The sequence below is a fragment of the Gallinula chloropus genome (genome assembly GCF_964237585.1).
Source record: "Gallinula chloropus genome assembly, chromosome: 17".
In the NCBI taxonomy this organism is placed as follows: Eukaryota; Metazoa; Chordata; class Aves; order Gruiformes; family Rallidae; genus Gallinula; species Gallinula chloropus.
The window spans coordinates 8,702,637-8,722,448 of NC_140102.1; the positions used below are offsets into that span (position 1 = coordinate 8,702,637).

Genomic DNA, 19,812 nt, shown 5'->3' on the forward strand with positions numbered 1-19,812 from the left:
CCCACCAGTGGTCCATTAGCTCTTTACAGCTCAGTCTGAAGTAAACAGGCCTAAACTGCAAATTTATGAAAGCCACTACAGGGTCAGGTCGAGGTTGCTTTGGATGTCATATCTGTGCAATCACCTTTTTTTTTGCTTTTCCAAGCACAATCTTAAAAGTACAGCTTTAATTGTGGGTTTCCTACATCTATAATGCATGGTTTAGGGAATAACAAGTTCCTCCCCCCACCCCCTTTTTTTTTTTTTTCCTTTTTGCTGTGAATATTGAGCTTCATTTCATGGAAAACCCAGGGGATAGCCATATGTAGGATTTTGGGGATGGGAATAAAGACCCATGTTTGAACTGCTGCTGTTCTAATCTGCCCTGTTGCCACCTGCAGCTGGCCTGTGCGTGACAGGCCCCAGGACACACAGCTGTGTCATATCTTGCAGGATGTCAGAAAAATGAACGTTTCAGCAAGGTTTCAACCTCTACAGCACATGGGAGTAGGAGGGATACAGCTTTGCTTCACCAGGTGTTCACAAGCCCACCCCATAAAGCAAACCAGCCCCACCAAAGTGTTCACTGGGTGCACTAGTAAAGTCCGTGCTCAATGCACAGCAAGCAGCAAAGAACGATTCCACTGCCCAAATTTCCCTTCTTAGAGTGCACTGGGAATGATTGACAGAGCTGCCAAGCAAAGCCTCTTGGAATTTACAGTACACAGAAGCCTTCCCATTAATTCACAGCAGGTTGTGCTTTGAGTGACCCCTAAAGCATTTCTCCCACCCCATGGCTGTCCCTAGCTCAGGGCTGGCTTTGACAAAGGAAGCTCTGGTTATCACTGTGTTCCAAACACTCCAGATGAGTCTGTAGCCTTCAGGCATTCACCTTGGATGAAGTTTCTTGGCATGCCTCATCCTGCTCCCCATGACATCCAAGGAATCCACTTCTCACTGTGCTGTTTTGCAGCCCAACACTGCAATATCCATTTTAGCCTTGGAAGACTCAGCTGTCTACCTTCAGGGTCAGCAACAAGACTGCAAGAAAATACTCCTTATTTACACATCAATGTAAGTGACTGACCCACTCTCCCACAACTGTGGCAATCTGGTCAACTTCCATTTTATCATCTCTCTGATGATCTGCATGCTGTGAAGTTTAGGGCACAGATTTAGACCACGGGACTCATGTGCTGGCACTAATGGAGCTGCACTAATATTATTACAGTGGGGAAGCAGAGACTTTAAAAAAACAAAAGCAAACCCAAACCCACTCAGGATGGGCAGACCACAATATTGGTTGGGGGGCGGGTGGGGGAGTGCAGGGAAGTGAGAAAAACCATTAAACATTTTGCAACGTTAGTCAGGAGCCCCGGGACCTGCTACAGCAAATAAAAAACCCACATAATTTAGTCAAGGGAATTCAGCCAAAAAAAATTAGAAGTTTCATTTTTTCACTGTAATAACTTTTTGCTCCATTTAATCTCCAGTTTAACCATCTGAACAGATAATAGAAAAGTACTACGAGATGGGGAATAATCAGAACTGAAGGGGAGAAACAATACTCAGAAACATGTAGGCATGTTCACAAGCAACAGTCATCCAAGATAGCAGAGAAAACAGGATCAAGTAAATCAGGACAAAGCCAGATCTTCCTACCCTATCCCAGAAAACACGAGGAAACTGCCATGCGTTTCCATCCAGAGCAACACAGTGCAGGATCTGCGCACACAAGATCCCAGCAATAACCCCTGGGCTTGCAGGCCTGGTAACCTCCAGTCTCCAGCTACTGCTGCTGGGGAGTTTGAGTCACAAACTCAGCAATGAGACACTGGACTGTGACAAAAATGCAGCTCTTGCCATTGCCCTTTTGTGCTTAAAAGGAAAAATTAAATCCCAAACTGAAGTTGTGTCACTGATGCCAAGAACCTCTGCAGGAGCCGGGTCTGATTTGGCATCCTGCTTATTCTGCTTAAAAGTTCAGATTTTAACTTCTATACACCCTGTGGCTGTACTTACTGGTCATCCTTTTCTAATAAATACCTTGGAGTGGATAAGGAGCATAAAAAGCAGCAGCTCAGGTTTCATCCCCACCCCTTCAGGTTGCAGCCTCATATTTTTAGAAACTTGAAGAAACTAAAATTGTTGATACTCAGGGCTGGGAAAACAGGTTCAGGAGTGCATGCTAGTGTACATCTCCTCGTTGTGCTGCTTGTGTGCTTGAGGGCACCACTCACATGCATGCTCAGTGCCATGCTTTGCTCCTGTTAAAGCCACAAATGAAGATGCCAGATAATGTCCCATATTTCAAAGAAAAAATTCCCATCATGGTTTCCAAAGCTCTGAGTTGCTACAATGCAGAGTTTACAGTCCAAAGAGTATAAAGTGAGGAGATTGGAGCTTTGGTGTAGCCTCCAGTAGAACTGAGGTGTATCTCCGGGGACGAGGTGTGCACCAGTGTGGGGACAGCAGGCCTGTGCCAGCCAGAGCTGCTCTCCAGGAGCAGAACTCTCCTCCTCTGCTTGCATGATGAGCTGCCGTTGCCCAGCTTTGGGATTGGCTCCCTGTCCTCTTCCCAAAAACTGAATGTCACCAAGATGAAAGGCAGATGCCACACAGGGTCTGAATGGAGCTGTGCACCTCTAATGGCCACCACATCTGCCACATGGATGGATTAACAAGGAATAGTACACACGAGGTTGAGCCTTCAACTATTTTAGGAGGAGAAGTGAAGAAAAACATCTTATCAAAGCAAGTGGGGGGGAAGCGGGGGCAGGGTTGTGGTTGGCTCAACATGAGACACGGTGCTGGAGGCCTGCCAGGAAGGGGAGTTTAGCACAAGGGGGGCTGTGGGGGAGCAGGCAGGGGCTGGCAGGGGCCCAGCAGCTGTCCCACAGCACCCCAACCAGAATGAAGCCACCGATCCCACTGCTGGCTAGTCTACACAGAGAGAACTTTGGAGCATATTGCTATTTAAGTGACCTTGTGAGTAAGCCAGAGAGGCCAAGAAAAGGGCAAATGGCAGCCAGAACCCCTCCTGCTGCCTGGCAAACTCTGTCCACCTCTGCTGCGGGAAGGGCCACGCAGGATGCAGAGGGAACACAGCACCCAAAGCCACGCCAGACCTGCCTCAGAAGAGCCAGACCTGCCAGCCAGCTCTGCAGGCTGTGCTCAGCCATCCCGCTGCTCAGCAGGCAGGCTTGAAAAGATGGGCTGCAGAGATAGCATGTCTCAGGCTTCCTGTGGTGTTTAAAAGAAACAAATCCTCTGATGTTCAGGTGTGCAGGCAAGCAGGATGGCCTTCCTAACTGAAAATACAGCTCAAGTTTTTAATTAGTATCTGCCATGGCATGGGATGAAGACAACACATTTTTGGACATTTCCCTATCAAAAGCAAATAAAGGTGTCTCACATCTAGAGAGCAGTAACTTAAAGGTAATACACAGAGATATTAAGAGTTCTTAGACTGGGATCCCTTCAGTACATTCCCCCCCCCAAACTGATGCTATTCTGTACTCATATAATATCGGTAGGCAATTTTTAATAAATACCTCTTATTGTTTAATGCTCTCCAAAGGCTGTGCTGTGTTCTTTCCCCTGACTTTCACCTGAAAGATGTAGCTTTTAAACATACCCTGGTTAAGATGCTTGGCCTTCTGGTGTTCAGGTTTTCTATAAACAACTATTTCCTGTCTTCGCTATACTCCCTTATCCTCCCCAAAACAGCGAATAGATCTTAAGAGTAATTGAGAAGCCACAGCAACTGCTCCTGGCAGGAAGCTGCTGAGCTGTTATCCAGAAGCCTGACCAGCATTATTTGGAACAGATGCTCTTTTAGCTTTGCACTTTTCAGCCAAAAACAATGGCAGCAAGTAAAAGTAAAGCGTTAGGCCAAAGGAAGGCTGAGCTGCATGAGAATCATGTGAAAATGGTTCTGATTTCACACATCCTCTCATTTATGGCATATGATTCTGAAAGAGTCTGTGAACCCTGAAGTGCAGCTGCAGGTTTGGCCTCCACATCCATGACTGGGTTTTGCAACCAGTCAAGACCCACTGGGAGAAGCCAAGAGCGGGGCCACATCCCACAGGAGCATGCAGACTGTGCCACAGGAGGAACCCCACGTGCCTCCCTGGGCTGGGGAGATGGGCCATACCCAAGGATCCATTCCTACCTGTAAGGCCATCAACCCAGGAGAGGGGCACTACGTGATGTTATTGACCAAGCAGGGAGTCATTACTTCAGCCAGCCAGCACCTGGCTGTGTAAAACCTTGTGGCTTACCTGCGAGCCAAGAGCAGGCCACAGTGTAGGGAAGGAGGTGGCAGCCCTCTCACCAGCAGACTCAGTGCCCTGGAGCTTGTGTGCCTTCGGGAAGGTGGGTCCCATCCTTGGGGGTCCCAGGGCTGCATGGCACAGGGCATAGGAGAGGGCTGCGAAGCAGAACAAAGCTTTCGGGTATTAGGGCCAGGTAGGCAAATTTTGGTCTCCCCAGCTGGATGAAGAGTCTGCTGGGCTCATGCCATCCCTTCCCTTTGCTAGGCATGCTCAGTCCAACCAAGCTCACGAAATGAGCACGTCTCAGGAAATGGATGTTTTCAGTCTCTCTTCTTTATTGCCTGTAAAATAGCAGGAGGCTTTCAAAGCAACAGCAAATCCTGTTAAAAAAAAAAGTAGAGAAAATTAAAGAAATGTTTCTTGTCTGAGATCCAGCCCTTTTCACCTTAACTTTCCATCATGGTACATAAAACTTGTGTATATTTTGGCAGAGCAGAGAAATAGCTTTTCCCTCTTCTCTTCCTTGCACAGCCCAGGAGCTCCGAGTGAACTTTAAAACAGAGTTTTGCACAAACACAGAACGGCCAAATAATAGAGCAAGAAAACAGCATTAAACTTTGTAGACAATCAACTTTATTCTGCACACAGCAGCTAGTTTCTCCTGCTCTCAGCAGAAATAAAAATTTACAAGTGTTCTGGGAAAGCATTAAACCCCAAACACGTCCAGACAAAGTCTAGCACAAACTACTTGGAATTAGATCTGTGCATCACCTTCTGAAAGGCTCATTCCAGCCATGCTGGTGTAGCCAAGCTGACAGCATCCAAAACAAATACACCCTGAGAGTTCAGGACAGGATTTGAGGGTTGGGATTTTGATACTAGTCATCTGTGTGTCCCAGGGAGGCAGTCACAGTCCTCTGCTCTTGTGAACCTTCTGATCAAAGCCCCTCACTGCATCATTGCTTGCACAGCCCCACAGAGGAAGGATGCCTACGTATTTGGGAGAAAGTGGAACCTCCCAGCACTGGGAGGAAAAACCCAGCTACTGAAGACAAGGGATCAAAGAGAAGAGAGCAGGCTGTGTTCACAGGCACACACCAGCTCTTTCCATAGGGAGCATATTAGGTTTGCTGTACACTCTTATTGCACTGAATGTCATCTTCCAAGCATAGCAAATAACATTTTCATAAAACACTGCTTTTAATCAAGCACAACCTTCACATCCCCAGAGGAGCTATCTGGAGCCTATCCCTTTTCTCCACTGCTCTTTTTTGCCCCCTTTTAACTCCCTCCCTCGGAGGCTCGTGCCTCCAGCAAGGAGGGCTCCACATGGTTCCCTTCGGAGCTCATTAACACAGGTCCATCCATCAGGCCACAGGGCTGAGCGCAAGACACGCAGCACCCACAGTCCCCCAGGACTGAGCACGCAGCCCGCGTGCTGGGCCCGGCTGGCGCACAGCGATGCATTAATCACCGCGGTGCTTACATGGAAGCACAGTGTCATACCTGACTATACAGCCCCACGCATGCTGGGACGCTTAAGCAGGACACCAAGCTTGATGGAGCAGTGGGATCCAGAAGGCCCTGTGCTTATGCAGTATATTAAAAACACTAATTATACTTTGGTGTCATCCAGAGAGCAGGTCATTTGCATACCCAGCCACTGTTGCAGCTGGGGTGTCTGGATTGAAACTACCTAAATGCATTTCAGAATACCAATCCAAAGCAATAATCTCACGAGCGTGGTAATGGAGACCAGTCCCTTTCCACACACCAGCTCCAGGACCTCATGCACAATCACCAGTCAGCCTGTTGACTGATGAGCAGCTTGTGCGGGTGAGAACGCGACCGGCTTCCCAAAGAGCCAAGCCGTTATTTCCTGCGTGGCAGATGGTTTTCTATCCAACACATCAAAGAGGAAAGAACTTCCAAATATGTTTGCTACTTTAGCAAGTACAAATGCTGGGTCTGCAGTCATTACGTGCTGCTGGAAGGAGCTGTACAGCCAATAGGACCGACACCAGTGGCCAAGGTGCACTGATGTAAGCACACCCCAAGCTGCAGACATAGCACTGCTGGTTGGATTTACCTGCCCCCATGGCTGGGCCTGGGCAGAGTTTCAGAGCTCAGGGAGTGATCAGGAATGTAGAAGACTGAAGGCTTTTTCTCTCAGGTACAAAGGGTTCATTATGGGCTTTCTCAGGTTGTGCTGATGAGAGGAATCATTCTTCGCTGATGAGAAATCCTGCATTTTCTTCTCTGGGAGAACACAGCTTTGTTCCCTTTCTCCATTTAATAATGCACAATTTATCAGGCTAAATTGGTGAGCCTGGTAGCAAGTGATTCAAATCAACTTCAGCAGCTAGGAGCAATCACATATACTTGAAGAAACCCACTTATGCACCTTTCTGCAAAACCTGAGGAAAGTTGGCTATGAATGCACTCCCCATAGCCTATTAATGCTCAAGAAAACCCATTTAAATGAACATCTAATGCCTGATTGGGACTTTTACAATGAAACTCCATGAAGAGTCAGCTCCTTCCTTCAGGTTAGGCAGCCCAAGGGCCTCCCTGGCTCTCTTGCTAGCTGTGGCTAGGGAAAGCAAGTGAATAGAAAAGTGTGCTGTGGGGAAAAAGGAGGGAAGCCTCCTGGATTTTCAAAGGCTGACACTCTAAGACAGACCTACCAGGAAGGTCACAACATGCTAAGTCTCACTTGTGTCTCCTAATATTAATAGTAAGTAGTTTATCAGAGTGCAGTGACCACCGTGCACAGAAGCCCACCCCTTCCTCTGACACAAGGCACAAAGGTATTTAAAGATGCAGAGAAGGGAGGCTGAGGTCTCGTACAGCTTTGCAGGCTGAGCTGTGTCCTCAGTTGATGGAACCCCTCCCTAATTTGCCCCCAAGTCCATGACCTCACACAGGGCACTGAACCCCCAAAGGTGCTCCAAGTCCTGATGATTAGCAGAAAAGCCCCCAGCACACAGGTTCTGCTATGGCACAGAAGGCACTTAATCCTTGGTGTCTGGTCTTTGTCCTACCTCAGGGTCAAGGCTGCCCTACCCACCTCAGTTTGCTTTTCCCTTCCAGTGAGAGCCAAGCATTTTCTTAGCTCAAAACAACCACATAAAAACCACATTAACTTGCCCACAGTAGCCCAAGATTTAAAACTTGCCCCAGATTGGAGAAGCTGCATAAACTGAAGGTATGAAAAGAGGGGGGAAAAGACAGTCTCTGCCAAGCCCAACAGTTTATCTCATCCCTTCTTGTGTCCTGCATCTGCCTGCCCTTGGCTGCACCTGGGCACATGAGCTTGCTCCAACACCCCCCACTTCAACACTTTGCAGGCCCACATACTCAACAAAATATAAAAAAAAAAACGGGAAAAGATGGCCACAAACCTTTCAAAAGCACTTCCATGCCAAACAACCTACTCTTCTCCCTTCTCCTCTTCTTCCTCCTCACCACAACAAAACAACCACACCCAGAAAACACCCACTGCTGTTTCCCTCCTCCCCCTTATAAACACTTCAGCACCCTCCTGATGACCCTCAGGTGCCTCTGGGCAGATTGGCCCTTTCCTGCAGTTGAGGGCTGTCCCCAGGCAGCTGTGAGCAACCTTTCTCCCCAGTTCCAGCCTTCCTGTGCCCTCCCTGAGCAGCAGCCACAGACCCGGTGGTCCCCGAGGACCCGCTTGAGACGTGGGTGGTCGTCAGGATGGAGATGGGGCACTGCAATCATCAAGCCTGAGCCGGCAAGCCTGGAAAGGCTGCGGCCGCCTCGGGAGAACTGGGACTGTCCTCCTGTCGCTGCTTTTGTAGTAGCCACTGCTGTGCAGAGATAAAAGCTTTTGTTTGCCTTTTCTCTCCTACATTCCTAATCTCCCTCCGTGCTGGTCTCCCCTATAGTCCATCAAGCACTTTTAATCTCTAATTGCATATGACTGATGAGCCTGAACTCCATACACGGCGTTGCCAAGAACCACTTTTTTCAGAGCCTGCTTTAGCTCTTTAGGCCAGTCATAACACACTGCAGGACCATTAAGAGTTTATAGTTTGTATACATAACACCCTCGGAGTACCAGAGGGTGGTTTATCCAAACAGAAAAGAATTGAGATGAATGAATGCAGAAATGACTTTTGGCCAGGAAATACTTTAATTTTAATTAGGGGGGAAGGGGACGAGAGAGGAATGAAGAGGCTTTCTTCTCTCACAAAAGACAAGACTAATGAGTTTACAGCTGCAGGCGCTGACCTTGGAGCATCCCGTATAATGCTAGTGCTGAAATGTTTGGATGTGATGTTAGACCCGATAACCTCGCTTCTAAAGGGAAGAAATAAAGGGAAATGGCTGAATGGGGAGGGATTCGTTTCATGGGGATGTACGGGCGTATTTATTTATTTTTCCCCCTCTCGCATTCCCGTTCAGCTGCCTTTGGCGACACAGCCGCTCACCCAGCTGCTGAACTTCCTATGGGCCTCGTCTATTTTGCAGAGAGAAAGTCTCACTCACTGCAGTTTTGCCATATTTAGGACCCTTCCTCATCCCAAAGCCCCTCTCACAAGCCCCAACCTCTCTGGAGCCCGTGGCTAGAGGGAACAGGATGCCAGAGCCCGGGGAAGCCTCAGTGCTGGGCAGCCCATGCATGAGGGAAGATGCAGCTGGGACTTTTGATGTGGTGGCTTGACACAGGCTGAGAGCCTGAAAGTATCTGTGCTCTGCACGGACGTCACTGCCGGCTTCGCTTGGTCCCTGGCTCATGGCATTGGTGCAGCGCTGGGTGCAGCCCTCTCCCACCCTGGCAGCATCGCAGCGCAGGGACCACCCCCCCCCCCCCCCCCCCCCCCCCCCCCCCCCATGCCGCATGGTGCAGAAGCAGAGCCACCTGCCCTCTGGGTCATGAGCTGACACGAGTTGTTGGTGGGGTCTTCCAGGGCTCTGTACAGCTCCTGTCTGGCCCTATCTCCTCCTCAGGACACGGCCACTGGTGTGCACTGGGGCTGGTGTGGGGCTGATCCTGTGTCTCCATCCCTTGGCACTGTGCCTATGTCACGAAGGGTGCAGCTTGCACATCTGCCAAAAGCTGCCGAGGGCACGGGCTGGGGACATCAGTCATAAAGTCTCACAGCAGCTTCCTGGCACTCTGGCATCTGCATCCTCCCCTGGAGCTCTTTCCACAGCTCCATAAAGGATCATCTGGCCCTGCATCCCATGGATGCTGCCACGCTACAGCCACGGTGATTATTAAACTCCCGCGCCACAGCGTGAAGCTGCTGTGAGCTGTTGTGGCTGTGAAGCCAGTTTTGCCTCCGGGGATTCAACACCCCCTGCCCTGCTGAGTCGGCAGCCAGACGGGCTGAAACAATAGTGCAAGTTAATGGAGCAAAACAACCATTGGTGTTTCCTATTAAAAGTATTTTTATGATGATGATTATTATTAATATTATATGGGGGCTGTAATTTTCTCCCGACTCACTCCAACATCTCACAAAATAAACAGTTGCTGTATTATCCCCTTGTAAATGAGACCACAGGATTGTAAACTTTAATTTGTTACTTTTGGCTGCTCTCAGGTTTGGCAGACAATTAAACCAATTCATTAATTCACAGAGGCACATTTTTGGCCCTGTCTGGCTGCGTGAAGTCATCCAGTGAACACATTGGAGGCAGGGTGCAGAAAGACCGTACGGTGCCTTTGCCACAGCATCCATCAGTGATGGTATGAATAGGCCAGCATGGATATTGCACACCAAGGTGGGATGGGGCCTGTCTGGTTCCTCCTGTGGCTCTGTCGTGCCCTGGGCATGTGCCACTGGCAGCCCTGTGACCCAGCTTGTTGGCCAGCGGTGCCATATTGATCCTGTATCTGACTAGAAGGTACCTGGGTCGTGCCAGAGGCTTAACCTTCAAATTCTGCGGCATTTGATCAGTGAAAGTCCATAGGACGTGGTAGGAAATGCTGAGCTCTTGGAAGGGCTGATCTGGCTGTGCGTGACCTCCGGGGCCATCCCCACCAGCTGAATTAATTCCTTGAATAGCTGGGCTGCTTTGGGTCCCTGCTTTCTCAGCTGCAGATGCGTGGCGAGGCTGTGCAACCCCATGACAGCAGTGCACAGCTTTTAGCCTTTTCAGGGCTGCCAGCAGTATGTGTTGAGATTTAAGGTGTGCTTTTTCAGAAGGAAGCCACACCTGTGTATTTCATACCTAAGGGGGCTCCGTGCAAACCACCGATCAGGTGGGGTGCCCTTGGAAATTTTCCACACGCTGTCGGTTCACTGATGTCCATTAACAAACCCAAAATCCCAAGCTACCTTATGTTTGAACACACCCCCTTCCATTCCTCCCTTTTCCTTTGTTCATGCCACGGTAGGTATAGGAGCCTTCAGTGCCTGTGATCGAGTGCTGGTCAGCATCGTATGCCATGGAAAGGCAGCTGATCTTCACAGGGGCCTTGGCAGTCGTGTGTACTGGTACTCGTTACTGAGGCAGGGCAGGAAATTTGCTTGCTTATTTTCTCCCTCTCTGTGAGTCCTTTGTTGGCTGGCAGGCAAGATATGGCTGCCTGCCTCCTAATGGGGTTTGTGGGAATCTGCACACAAGTGGCCGAATGCATCCCTAAAAGCAGGCAGGAGGTTTTCAGCCTGCAGCTCCATATTGGAGAAAGGCAAAGAGTAAAACAGACTCCAGAAAGGAACGTAAAATGCTTCAGGTCAGTTTTCTTCCAGGTTTTGCATTCAACGAGCCACTCTTAAAACCTTTCATCCTCCCTCCAAAACACTGCATTGCCCCATGGTGAGGCTGCACCTTGAGTGCTGTGTCCAGTTCTGGGCCCCTCACTACAAGAAGGACATTGAAGCCCTGGAGTGTGTTCAGAGAAGGGCGACCAGGTTGGGGAAGGGGCTGGAGGGCAAATCATATGAGCAGTGGCTGAGGGAGCTGGGGATGTTCAGTCTGGAGAAAAGGAGGCTGAGGCGAGACCTTATCACTGCCTACAATGACCTGACAGGAGAGGTGGGCGATGGTCTCTTCAGCCAGGTGACAGGAGATGGGACAAGGGGAAATGGCACTAAGCTGCACCAGGGCAGGGTCATTTTAGATGTTAGGAAAAAGTTCTTCACTGAAAGATTTGTTGGGATGTGGAACAGGCTGTCCAGGGATGGGCCTAAGTCACCATCCATGGATGTGTTTAAAAGCCGTGTAGATGAGGTACTTAGGGATATGGTTTAGTAGAGGACAGGTACGGACTCGATGATCTTAAAGGTCTTTCCCAACCTAGTGATTTTGTGATTCTGTGATTCTGTTTGTGACAGCAATTCAGCAATCTACCCCTCCCCTGGGAAGGATTTTACAGGTGATGATGGTTCCTGAATTTCTATTTTAAGAGCCATTGATCTGGAGGAAAGGACTTTCCAAACCATAGAGGGACATGGGACAGAAAGGGATCTTTGCCTCATGGTACAGTTAAAACAGGGAATTTGCAGCATGTCTGTTCTACTGGTACCATTAAGCAACGTGGAAGAGATCCTGACACCCTGAGGTCTCACCCAGCACAAAGCTCTGAAGTGGTGCTCAGCTGGGCTCATTCTCTCTCACTTAAAATGATTCGTTCCTTTCTTATTTCAACAAACTGCCTTCCTCTCAAAAATTGCTGTCTTCTCAGAGGTTTTGGTGTCAAGCTTTTTTGGAGTGCTACTTTACAGCACTCAAAATGAAAGGGAAGATTTTTGAATAATGAAACCTAAAAGCTTCCCCAAACCAGTCCCTCAGCACTGCATTGCTCACTGGCCAGCACTTTGGATTTGGATTTGCACAGAGTTGTCCTTCTTTGCGATGCCACCACTGCCACGGGCAGGCAGCGCCGCTGGGCACTGGCTCCCCATCGCCTGGAACAGGCTGCAGCTGGGAGCAGAGAATTTACGAGAAGCTGGTCACCTCCTTCTGTGCCTAACCAGGTTTTCCTTTTCCTGAGAGGACAGTATTTATTAACAATGGTGTCTTGATAACCTAATGGAGCAAATGCTGCAGAAGTGCTAATTACGGTTTCTTATGTTGCAGCAGCTCTTCTGCAATCCAGCAGCAGAAGCCTGTCTGCCTGCCTGAGCTGCAGCCCTTGCCGGTTTTCACCGGCCACTGGCAAGGACAGCACGTGTGTGACCAAGGCCAGCACGGGTGTAAGCCAGGCCCTGGTCTCCTTTCACTGTCTAATACACCCTCTGCCCCTCCAACTGCACTGGGAGACGAAGGGCTTCACCCTGCTGCGGGCAGCTGCAGCTTGCTGCGTGAATTCCTACTGGGAGTCTGGGGATGAAACCGGTTGGGTTTTGAGTCACAAAAGGAGTCCTGTATTTTTGTCCTCACAGCTATTTATCAAGGCTGAGTGCAAAGGGCCTGACACCCGGGCAGCGATGCCCGGCTGCCGTGATCTGCCGCCGTGAACTGGTAATGAGGGACCTTCTGCTAAACGGCCAATTGAGCAGCCGGTGCCTGCCCAACAGCTCCATCGGCAGAGGGATGGCCGGGTATATCTCTATTTTGACATGTCCTCACTGAATGAGGAAGAGAACAAGCAGAAAATGGCTGATGATAAATGCAGCAATTAGGGAAGCTTAATGGAGCAGAAGGTTTTTGTGAGAAGACAAAGAAATTGCCATGCCGACACCTGCAAGGAGGTCCTAGCTGATGCTGGGATGAGGAGGTCTCCAGCTGTGCTGTAGTGTGGGGCTGAGGCAAGGGGAGACGACCCATTCCCTCCACACATAGTCCTCAAAGGCCTCGGAAAAATATTTTCCAAGTTAAACTTCAAAACACCATTTGATTTTTCCTTTTCCCCCTCACGGTCAGAAACAGTAGCCTGTAATCCGGGCCTGCTGCAGCCCTCCCCTGCTCCTTATTCGGTTTCATGTAATACAGGGCGCTGCTGGGAAAGGTGTTTTCCTGACAGAGTATCAGTCTCCATGGCATGAAGGAGCTGCAGCCTCGGCAGGGGGATGCCGTCATGCTGGATGTGGGTGGATGCGAGGGGGGGGTCCCCCAGCTGCTGTGCCCTGCATAGGGCTGAGCCCACGGGCTGCCGTGGGCCCCTCAAAGCTCCATCTATCTGCACTAAGGCCTGCACTGCTGGCTCTCAAAGTAGTGTATTTGTTGGCCAGAGCCCTTTTTATTTGGTTGTCTTTATTTCCTTGGTTCATCCCTTCCCAAAGCAAATCGCATGTGTGAATGACATGAGGAAGCATCAGGAAAGCTCTCTAAAGGGGGTGAGCAGGGAAGGACCTGGCAGCCCTGGCGTGGGGAAACCCACCTCTCAGTGATGGGCAACGCCATTTTGGTCTGTCACAAGCCCACTAGCAAAACCCCTCCCCAAAACTGCGACACAACTAGAGAGACATTGGCAAAAGGAAATTTCCTGAAGGAGGTAAAGAAAAGATTTACCTTGATTGCTCAGCACGAGCCAAAGAACACACAAACCCTGTCTTCCCCACTGCCAAGGGCTCCTTGGCTCGAGCCTGAGCTGTGCACCACGGATTTGCCTCTTCTCCCATTCTGGCACCTGCTAGCCTGCCCGGAGCAAAGCTGGTGCGTCTCCCTCTTGTGCTTAAGCTCTCAGGAAATTGCATTTCTCTCTAGCTGGATTCTTGTGCTCTCCATGCTCTGGAGCTGGGCAATGCGGGGATTGCAGATCTGATGGAGACAGCTCAGGCTGCTGGGGCGTCCTTGAGTTCCTCTGCATCAAGCCTTTGTTGGTCTAACTTGGGGTCACCGATGCCTAAATATTTATGGTGTCTATAAAGGCTGGAGCCAAGACTTCCCATACACTATTTTCGGCAACAGAGCTTGCTTTTGCAGGAAACACTGGATCTTTTTTTTGTCAAAAACCCCAACATTTTTGCCAAGTTACCTGAGGATCCATCACAGCTCCACAAGATGGGCGTTCTCCTGCACTCCACACCCTCCTGGTTAGTCACCTGTTTTACTGACCAGTCCAAAGCAGGCCTCTTACCTGTGGAGGGGACATACCAAATCTCATTCACCCGAGCCATGGCAGCACATGGCATCACATTTCAGACAAAAGGGAATGCAAGTCCAAGAGGTGGTCTCTCTCCTTATGCTTTCTGGAGAATCTTTATAAAAAATCTGCTGCCTGAGGGAAGCAATGAACCTTACACATCCCATCCTCTTCCTCCCACCCACTGTCATTTGTTTGCCAAATCCCACCCTTTGTCAGTGGCTGAGGGAAATCTCTAGGGAGATGGCTGAAAGGAGAATAAAAATGGCAAGAACTGCACAAAATGAAAGCTCAACAGTGGTAGAAACGCATAAACCCCAGGAAGTCCTTCTGTACCAGCCCTTTTTAGCAGAAGAAGGCTCAGCTGGAGTGGCTTAAAGGAATAAGGCTGAATTAATTAGTTTCTCTGTTTAGATAATAATACCATTAATCACGATGAACCATTTTGTGAGCAGGCTGATACGCGGCACTGCGTAATTCCCCAGGAATCCCACTGTAGTGCAGCGTTATTGATGGGTCACCCTCCGAACGCGTGAGAGCACTGCCTCCTAATACAATAAATGGCAAACCGCTGATTTTCTTTAAATATTCAGGCTGCCACGGCATCAGTCACAATGAATTCCTCTGGCAGCCGTGTGGCTGCAAGAAGCAATCGGTCAGGAATGCCAGGGGAGCCCGGCAGTGATTTAATGCTCACTTTTTAAATCATACACAGACCGAAGGCTCCCAAAGGGTATGGTCAGTGTTTGTGGTTTTTTGATGTGAACACTGAAGACCGCTCGCCCCTATCTGCATCGGGCAGATGCAGCTACGGCCTCTTTCTAACAGGGGTCAGGGAGGTTCCCTTACGCGGCTCTGTGAAAGGCGGCATCAAGCAGGATGCCGTGCTGGACAATGGCACCAGGGGAGAATTACGACCCCCCTCCCCCTGCCCTGAGCCAGCACCGCAAATATCTTTATGCTGAGACCAACACACTTTTCACTTCCACCATGTGTTGTGTGTTCCTCCAATTTCAGCTGGGAGAACAGGTGCTGATTTTTAATGCCTATTTTGTTTTAAGCCTCCTTTCATCAGATTAAGGACCCTGCTATTTTATTTCAATTTTTTTTTAATGCTTGGTAATTTAGTCACACGCAAAGTTAAAACCAGAAGCTGTAACATGCTGCTGAAGCACAGCCGCCCACTGTTAAACCAGTTACCGAGAGCGAGGGGGCTTGGAGTGCTTCTCCATCCCCTGCAGATGTCTGCTCTCAGCCTACGGGGAAAAGCTGGGGAAGCAAATGAGAACGCACGTGGAGAACAGCGCTTGAGGCAATAACCTTCCTGGAGCGATGCCGGCAGCACAATCCCTTCAAACAAGCTGCTGCACAGAGCCTGTGCTTCCTTTTCCATCCTTCTTCACCCACCCCACCCAGACAACTGTTGGACCAGCACACACGGCACAGAGCTGTGCTGGGGCCACGGGCCTGGGAGAGCGGCCACATGCTCTCCTCCCCACCACAGCCACGGCCTGACCATCACAGCCATGGCCTCACCACAGCCACGGCCTGACCATCACAGCCATGGCCTCACCACAGCCACGGCCTGACACCACAGCCACGCCCTGACAATCACAGCCATGGCCTGACACCACAGCCAGGGCCTGACCATCACAGCCACGGCCTGACACCACAGCCACGCCCTGACAATCACAGCCATGGCCTGACACCACAGCCATGGCCTGACACCACAGCCATGGCCTGACCACCACAGCCACGGCCTGACACCACAGCCATGGCCTGACACCACAGCCACGGCCTGACACCACAGCCACGGCCTGACAATCACAGCCACGGCCTGACACCACAGCCACGGCCTGACACCACAGCCAGGGCCTGACCATCACAGCCACGGCCTGACACCACAGCCACGCCCTGACAATCACAGCCATGGCCTGACACCACAGCCATGGCCTGACACCACAGCCATGGCCTGACCACCACAGCCACGGCCTGACACCACAGCCACGGCCTGACACCACAGCCAGGGCCTGACACCACAGCCACGGCCTGACCATCACAGCCATGGCCTGACACCACAGCCACGGCCTGACACCACAGCCACGGCCTGATATCACAGCCACGGCCTGACCACCACAGCCATGGCCTCCTTCCTTCTGCCAGGATGGATTCACCAAAGAACCAAACCCCTCTCCTCCCAGCACCAACCCCTTCCTTCAGCTGCTTCCTCCCAGCCGCCAAAGCGCTGACACACAAACACTCCAACTACCTTTTTCATCCAAAATCAATGTTGTATTTATCTTCATTGATCTACAAGGAAACTGAATGTTTAAAATTACAGGGGGTGCAGGGGGGAGGATGGGGAGGGGGGGGAAACAAGAGTTACAGAGCCAAGAAAATAGTAGCGGATGGCTGAATTAACTAGAGAGAAAAAGCCCAGGATATATAAAACATGGACACTGAAAAATAAAATAAGGGAGGGGGGATGGTACAGCAAGTAAAACATGGCAAAATTTACATATGGATGAAAAGTAAAATCGGAAATAAAAAATAAATCATGCCAAAAAGCAGTTCAAGGCAGAACCACACTGAAACAAACATTTGCTTATGGTCTTCATGTACTATAGATAATATATCAGAATTTCTTTTTTTTTTTTAATCAACCATTAGACTTTTTTTTTTTTTTGCACTCCTAAAATTCTACTTTGTCTTGTATACAGATTCCAATAAGAACACTGCACAATTAGCACAAGGGGTCCACGGAAAATTGTCCTTGCTTGCCAGCGATCCTGCCCACAACACAAAAAAAAAAAGAGAAAAAAAAAAAAAGAGAAAAAAAAAAGGAAAAAAAAATTAAGGAAAGGGTCTGCCGCATGGTACTGTGCCAGTTCCATCTGTTTTTGCCAGCTTGAAAAGTAGGAAACCAAAATTCCCTTCCAGGAGCGTGTGTCTCTCTTTCCTTGACGAACTGTCCCTTGTGTTTGTACAAAAAAATTCAGTCTCTATTTTTTTTTTTATATATATATATATTTTTTTTTGTTAAACACAAGCATCCTTCTTCCCGGTCCCATGCCATTTCCATTCTGTCTCCAGAGTTGCAAGTTGGTTGTTTTTTGGGTTGGTTTGTTTTTTTTTTGTGTGTGTTTTTTTTTAACCTTCCTCCCCCCAACATCCACTAAGACCTGCCTCCGAGTTCTTGCATAGTTGAAGTATATATGCCGTACTTAGCTTTCTGAGTGTGAATTTCTGACTGTGACAAGAGTTATGAGTTGTAACCATGTTAACAAATAACCAGAGTGGTTCTAGAAACCATTTTTATAAAGTCTACCTATGTTAAGAATTTAATATTGGTGTACATTTATATTAACAGAGTATTTACAGTTTGTTTTCTTTGTTTTGTCTTTTTTTTTGTTTTGTTTAAAACAAGAAGTCAAAAAAAATTCCTCTTAAATTTCTGCATAATATAATAAGGCAAAAAACAAACAGTTTTGTACATTATTATTATTATTAATATTTTAATATATATCTGTAACTTCGGTTCCAAAGTACCAAGGTAAATGATCAAATGGCCTCAGAAGGGAACCTCACAGTGGACTGTAAAACTACAGTATTTCCATAAATAATACTTTTAAGAAACCCTGGGTATTTTTTTCTTAAGGATCTGAGGCCTTTAAAATGCAAATTTAACTAAAAACAAAAGCAAAATTTCTTCTTTTTTTTTTTAAGTGAATAAAGAGCACAAAATTAAAAAAAATACAAATCCATTAAAAATGTTCCTCACATTTGGGAAAAAATGTACAAACTTGGTATTTTTAACTCTTTTTTTTCTTTTTTTTTTCTTTTTTCTTTTTTTTTTAAGCACAGAAACAAAAAAACAAAACCAAAAAATCAATACCTATATATTAAATTCCCATTCTCAGCAACCTTCTTGTTGGAAAGGCTGCATCCCCGACCCCGTTATTTCTGGAAATGTGCTTAACTTCTACAAATTTTACATTTAAAAAAAAAAACAAAAACAAAAAAAAAGTTTACAGCAGTGCATTTTGTAAAAGGTTTGTTTGTCGTTGTTGGTTGGGTCTTTTATTTCTCCTGTTTGTTTTTGTTGTTGTTGTTGGTTGGTTGGTTTATATACAGGCGAGTTTAAAATTCAATGTTGGGGACTATCGTGCCTCTACTTCTTTGGGGTTCCTAGAGGGGGAATAGTCCCTGGACTCTGAGTTTGTGAGTGGAGTAGTCCTGCGTGGGGAGGCAGGTCTGGTGCTGCTCGCTGGTACAAGAGGCGGTGGGGCGCTCAGCGCTGCAGTTGGTGGGTTCCTATTTAAAATCCCGTTGTGCATGGCAGTGGATGGACTCAGTCTGGGGTAATGCATCCCGCTTAGATGAGGCATGAAGGATGGCACGTGTGCCAGGTGACTTTCGATGGGGGACGAGTGCAAGTGGTGCATTCTGGCACGCTCAAGTTCTTCCCGTAAGTGCAAGCGCTCTCTTTCCTCCACTTGCCGCAACCGCTCCTGCTCTCGGCGGGCTTCAAGAAGGTTTTCATGGTTATAGTCGTGTGGCTCCCTGTCTCTGTAAGAACGGTCGTGGTCATAAAACCCAGAGGTGGTAGGGAACCTGTGGATAGGATCCGTCCGGAGCTGGAAGTCCATTCGACGGTGCAGGTCTAAGCTCCGGTAGGCATCTCGCAATGACTCCCTCATTGGGTCCCAAGAAAATCCAGGATGTGGCAGCCTGTCTCTTCCTGACAAAGGATTCATGCCTATGAGCGGGGTCATCATTCTGCTGCGGTCCAGAACATTCATGTTGTTCATCTGGTGCACGCTGCCCATGGAGATGGGCATAGAGGCAGCCATCGAGTGAGGCAATGATAATCCATGCAAAGTAGGCGGTGGGGGGTGCTCCACTGATCGGGAGTGCTGTGAAGGCTCAGACCCTACCACCAGCACATCGCTGTCTTCCTTCCTCTCCTCTTTGACTTTGATGTCATTCTTAATCTTCTGGAGGTCACTGGGAAGATCTGTCTTTCTCTCCATGTCCTTGCTCATTAGATTGGTAAGCTTCAAGCTCTCACTTAGTGCAGGTTTGCTGTATGGGGATACAGACTGGATTACTGGCTTTGTGTTGTCCTCAGAGGGTCTCTTATCATGGCTTGGAGTTTCCTTCACTGGGGACCGGCTCTCTTTAATCTTGTGTTCTGCTATGGGTGGCTCTCTCAGCCGGTCAGGGTGCTCTCGCTCGGGTTCCTTGGACCTTTCCCTTTCACCAAGGCTAACCTGTCTGATGGGATCACTGGAGGTTTGGCTGTTGCTGCGGATGAGATTGCTAATCTGATGTGTCACTGGAGCGGACGCCGGTGAGGATCTGTTTGAATGTCTGTTTTTATCCATGAGGTCTCTGTAAAAAGACAGAACACACATCCTTGGTTATATGTGAACAAACATCTATGCCGTGTTGGGCATGCAGAGTTACTAGTTTTGTAATTTGAGATAGGTTAGAAAATGATTTGAAAAGCTCTGCTGGCATCAGCTCTAGCTGGGATGCTGCACT

The 19,812-nt window shown here is 48.6% G+C and overlaps 1 protein-coding gene across 1 annotated transcript in view; it reads right to left on the reverse strand.

The window, feature by feature from the left end:
- Positions 1-16,556: 16,556 nt before the first annotated feature.
- The window catches only part of FBRSL1 (fibrosin like 1), a 534,150-nt gene continuing 530,894 nt past the window's right edge, over positions 16,557-19,812 (reverse strand). Inside the window, exon 20 of the mRNA XM_084272242.1 lies at positions 16,557-19,659. Within this exon, the coding sequence (XP_084128368.1) occupies positions 18,426-19,659 (1,234 nt within the window). The 3' untranslated portion in view covers positions 16,557-18,425. The remainder of the gene's footprint in view (positions 19,660-19,812) is intronic.